General features: G+C 31.1%; 1 protein-coding gene across 1 annotated transcript; it reads right to left on the minus strand.

Annotated features, from left to right (window-relative positions):
- Positions 1-456: 456 nt before the first annotated feature.
- On the minus strand, positions 457-5,148 carry LOC115883135 (trypsin inhibitor-like). Its single transcript, XM_030901446.1, has 2 exons — positions 4,931-5,148; positions 457-695 (listed from the first exon to the last, which is right to left on the minus strand). The coding sequence occupies exons 1-2, from the start codon at positions 5,019-5,021 to the stop codon at positions 505-507; spliced, it is 282 nt and encodes a 93-aa protein (XP_030757306.1). The 5' UTR covers positions 5,022-5,148; the 3' UTR covers positions 457-504.
- Between the last annotated feature and the right edge of the window lie 268 nt (positions 5,149-5,416).

Below are 5,416 nucleotides of genomic sequence, written 5' to 3' on the forward strand. Positions count from 1 at the left end.
TTAATATTTTTTTTTCAAATTTAGGTGTGAAATTTTCTTACCGAATACCACGCAAGCTTAAATTATTTCTGGAAATTTTCTTTCGGGCACGAATATTTTAGGAAAATTATCCCTCGTCTTCGACTCGGGATAATTTTCAAAATATTCGTGCCCTCAAAAAAATTTCCGAAAATAATTTAAGCTCTTGTGATATTATAAGTGAAAAAAATTAAAAGTTATAGGGATTATTTTATTTTGAGAAACACTCGATATTGTACTTCCTGTTAAAAAAAAAATATTCGAATTTCGAATTTTGAGAAGGCTTCAAGTAAGCAGTATTAAAATTCTACATAATGTTTATATACGTTTGTAGATTTTCTTCCGGTGGCAAAAAAATAGTTTTTTTTTCAAGAAAATTAAATTTCTATTATTAAAATTATTTGTACTAAAGGTTAAAGAAAAGTAACATATTATATGTATTTTATTAAAATTTAATAAATATTACTTTAACAAAATTAAATAGTATCATATAGCATTAGAAACACAAACACTTCTAGCAGCTAGTTCGCATTGCTCTAGCGTTGGGAAATTATTATTTGTTCTTCTGCACCCACCGTATACTGCAGGTACACATTGCTTTTTGGCGTTGTCCCATTTGAATACCGGAATGTATGCTAGACAATGGATTGGTCCTTCTTCATGGGGAAGATTGCAGTCTGAAAACAAAATCAAATTTCATTTCAGATATACGTAACATATTAGAAATTTACGTGTTATAAGTCCGGTAAATCAATTTTCACAGTATGAGTTTATACCAGAATTTGGACACGACAAAAAACCTAGAATTTGAATACTATTCTTTTCAATGGTGAAAACATTGTCAGTATACTGACATAAAATTTGAGTTTGGTGAAGATTGCTTTGAGATATCCGTACAACACAACTGTTCTAATTTTATTTGTCAGTCAAATCACTTAAAAGTCAGGGCTATTAAAGAAAGAGTTTTCTTAATTTATTCGATTTAATAACACTGGGGAACAGCAATTTTGTTGACTTGGATCTGTGACCTGTTTTTGACTAATTTTTGGTCTCTGAATTCAAAAATATTCACAGTTTTTCTCTATTACGACAAGTTTTTAAGCTACAGCATACCCCTGCTTTTACCTTAAAAGTGCACATACAAAGGGAAATAAGGTAAGATCTGACCAAATATATTAGAATATTTTATTCATACAGAGGTTAATATATTAAAAGTTAAATTGTGTTTATACAAAAAATAATAAAAAATGATATTGTGGTAAAAATTTCCTCTTATATCTTTTCCTGGAGTGTTCAATTTCAGTAGTCAGCCATTATACTGACATCCCATCTGCCTTGATATCGCGCCTACATAACCTTCAGATCTTGGTGAAATCGCTCGCCTTGTTTATCACTAACAGCACCAAGATTTTCTGGGAAGTTAGCAAGATGGCTATGTAAAAAATGCACTTTGATGCTTATGTTGCAACCAAGCTACAAGCTCTCCAAGAGTTGTTCAACAATTTCGATATAATTCGAGGCCGTGTATATCTTAGAAAGTCTACCAAGCATCCCTTTCAAGTTCGGTCATTGTTTCAGTGAAATGTTCATCTTTAATGAGTTGCCGAATTTGTGGACCATCAAACACACCAGCCTTTATCTTTTCATATGACAAGCTAGGGAATGCTGAAATTCAATTCAAAGCATTCACAAATTGCTTCATGAGACCTAGTTTTATATGCAAAGGCGGAAATATAATGTTTTTTCTATCAAGAAGTGGCTGATTTAAAATGTTTGGATCACCAGATCTTAGGTCAGATCTTGGCGGCCAGTTCGATTGCACACAATGCTTCTCGCGAGCTCTGCTGTCCCACATGCACAAAAAACAGGGATACTTGGTATATCCGCGTTGCTGGCCAAGTAGGAAACAGACCATTTTAAGGTCAACACAGATGATCCATTGATGCATGTTATATTGCAACAATTCAATGACTTTCTTTATATCGCCATATTCTTCGCGCAAATAAACTGAATGACCTATTGAGACTGACCGTATAAATTTTCATTGTGTGAGAGAACACACCTCAAGCTACGCTTTGAGCTGTTTATAAACAGTCGCCATTCAGTTGCGTTATAGTTAGAAATGCCCAATTCTCTCATTAAACCATCTACGTTCTGGCAATATACAAATCCATCATCATCAATATTCAAATCCATCATCACAAAGTACTGCAGAAATACACTTTCTCTAGATCGGTAGTAAGTGACTTTAGCTCCTATTCATGAAGAAGTTTCGCCGTAATCGCCGGTAGGAGAGCAGAAGTGACTTGTGTGATTCGCATTCAATCCTGCGAAGCGTAGTCGCATACACAACTGTAGGGAAAAAACTTGACGTGATAGGAAAAAACTAAATACAGTTTTGGAATTAGCATGTCAATTTATTTATAAAACAGCTTCAATATCGAACTCAACAGAAATTATTTTTCATATTGTTCCCCAGTGTAATTAATGGTAATAATGTTTTTTTAGATGTCACAAAAGTATTTTAATTTTTGCGACATGATTGGCAATATAGAACACTCATTTTAACGCTTAGGCATAAAAGTAAATCAATTTTACACCGGTCTAGCTAATTTATTATTAAATATTATTACTATTAGTCCAACCTACAGAAATTTCAAATAAAAAAATAATGGTATTTAAGATAATCACAAAAAAACTCATTTTAAAAAGATTTAACACCCTGTAACTCTAAAATTATGCATTTCCATTTCCCCATGCTTATAGGATTTTTTGTTTCATATTTTTAGATGAGGAATCAATGAGCCCTTGTTTAAGACTTTCGCAAGTTTATGATATTATTTTTTTTAAGGTTGCTATTAGACTTGGATCAAGGCAAATTAATAAAATTGTCTTTATCTCATCAAGGAGGCCGAAATCGACAATATATCAAGAGACTAATTTTAATCCGCATTAAACTACTTACACTATTTCGCTAACAAGAGAAATAAAGTCAGTGGTGTACATGATTTTTTTAGAAAAATATTCCAGTGATATCCCATATGCACGACCCTGGTGAATATGTCGACACTTTTTTAGCTTTAAAATATGTCGCATTTATAGTAACTTTCGCCCTCAAAATTTCATTCGAGACGCTAAAAGTACTTGGAAGAAAATTGTAATAAATGGAAAAAATATTAAGACTTTAAAACTCTGTAGCTACAAAACAAAGCAGAATCGGACCTATGTTGATATGAAAAATAAATCTATTTTTTACATGAGGAATCTCCAGACGAGAGATGGCACATGTTCAGTGGCGTAACAACAAACTCACGGGCCTGTGTGCAAAAATTTTACCGAGCCCCCTATTACACCTACATATTTCAATACTTATATACTAATCTGAATAATATGCACTCATATTTTAGGTTAGAAATAACATCAAATTAATTTTTATATAGTATTATTTATTACTGCAACACAATATGTAACCCAAAACATATAAAATATTAAATAAATAAAAAAATAAATAAAAACAAAATAAAAAACAACAACAAAACTAACTAAATTAAAATAAACAATGTAAATAGGAACATGAACATGTTAAAATTCTTTTTTCCTTGCTTTAGCATGGGCGAAAGTTGACACAATATTACCAATGTCTATTGTACGAGTAACTTCATTTTCTATTGAAATAATTGCCAAAAAAAGTGGCAGTTTCGGGCACCTCTCGTAACTCAGCTGCCTTATCCTCCCCTTAATACAACCATAAGGTAACTAGAGTTTTTGTGATTTTGAGTTAACTAGTTTGGCCAGTATAATTTTTCATCCTCCTTTTGATGCTACAACTAGCTTAGTTCTATTTTTATTCGATGGTACAGAAATCCAGTGACAATACAGCAAATTTCCTTTTTTGTCAAATTTAATGCTCTAATGAAAAATCACATATTTCCAGTTATTTGTATTGTGCAAAATAAAAAGGAAAACACAGCTACAAAATTGCACAAGAACAAGTGTAAAGTAATAAGTTATTTTCGCGATAGCGTGTGCTAGTTAAGTAGTTAAGAAGACATGTGATAGATAAGAACTTAGTTCGGGATCGCCCGATTCTGCTTGATTCGCGATAGCATGTGATATATATGGAAATGCGGCTTGGGCCCCCCGAGGGCCGGGCTCGTGTGCTTCGCATACACGACACATCGATAGTTACGCCACTGCACATGTTTCTGGACATCTAAATTGTATTTCTGTTCTAAGTTAGTGTAGGTTCTTGACTTCTCTTGTCACTTTTGTCTGTTGAGCCTGATGATTGGAAGTAACTATTCCCGAAACATGTTGCCCCGTTCAACAAAAATTTTTTTTTGAAATAAATAATTTGAAAGTTTAGTTATTATTAAATTTGTTTTGACAGTATCAGAGAAATAAACTAATACTTGAAAAATATATATTTTGCATCATTTTATAAAAAAATTGAAAATACAAATTGACATCCTGAAATCATAATATTACTCGATGTCTATGGATTGTTTTTACTTTCGCTATCTTCATATTAATAAATATTATAATCACAAAATTTAGAGGGTGCTCAAAATTTACTGTCAAAATTTTTTAAAATATAAAGCAATTTATCTTATTTTTTAATTAAACGCCCTATTTATTATTTTTCTTTTCGAGCAGTAGCATTAAAAATTTTTAAAAAATTGCATTGCATGTGTTTGGATATTTTTAATGGTTTTTCAGATATTCGAGGTATTAATGTTACAACTGACACCTAATGATTTTTGACTTGCTTATATATTTCCATTAATATTGAATATTTTTTTAACAAACTATTCAAGAATATTACAAAGAAAAATCATGCAATTTTATTGGTATAGACAAAATATATAACAAAAAAATTCTGTTTTTTTTTAAAAAGACATCAATTTCTTACCTGATTTCGTAAATACAGGTTTTAAAACTCCTCCACTGCAAACAGCACATAACAAAAGAACTACGAATATGGTAAAAGTACTCGTCTGCATATTATATGAACTGCTTCTCTTTCTGCTTATTAAATCGATTTAGGAAAAATATAAATAATATTTTTAAGCGTGCTCAACAAATTGTATTTAGTAAATGTCACTGGCTGAATAACTTTGTTTTATAAAATCGGGTTATCACCAAATATATGTAAATTACTGTTAAGTCAAGGTTACATGATTAATATGTATCTTAAGAATAATGTTTATTACGAGAACTTCTCAAGAAATAAATATTTATTTATAGCTAAGCAAATATACGGTATGTCCCAGGATTGTCTTTACAAGGGGAAAAACTTTTTTATTACTGACATTTTGAGAAATGTGCATTCTTCATAAAAATGTTTTCTTGTTCTAAAATGGTTAAATCCCGTTTATACCTTTCCAAAATTTCCATA

This window comes from Sitophilus oryzae, unplaced genomic scaffold (genome assembly GCF_002938485.1).
Source record: "Sitophilus oryzae breed Bouriz unplaced genomic scaffold, Soryzae_2.0 scaffold_1816_pilon_pilon, whole genome shotgun sequence".
NCBI classification, from domain to species: domain Eukaryota; kingdom Metazoa; phylum Arthropoda; class Insecta; order Coleoptera; family Curculionidae; genus Sitophilus; species Sitophilus oryzae.

What these genes read in the sequence shown, in the direction of transcription:
- LOC115883135 (XM_030901446.1), bottom strand. Translation starts at nt 5,021, where the DNA reads ATGCAGACGAGTACTTTTACCATATTCGTAGTTCTTTTGTTATGTGCT. An exon ending in ACCTGTATTTACGAAATCAG is followed by an intron (nt 696 to 4,930) that starts GTAAGAAATTGA and finishes TTTTGTTTTCAG; the next exon opens with ACTGCAATCTTCCCCATGAA.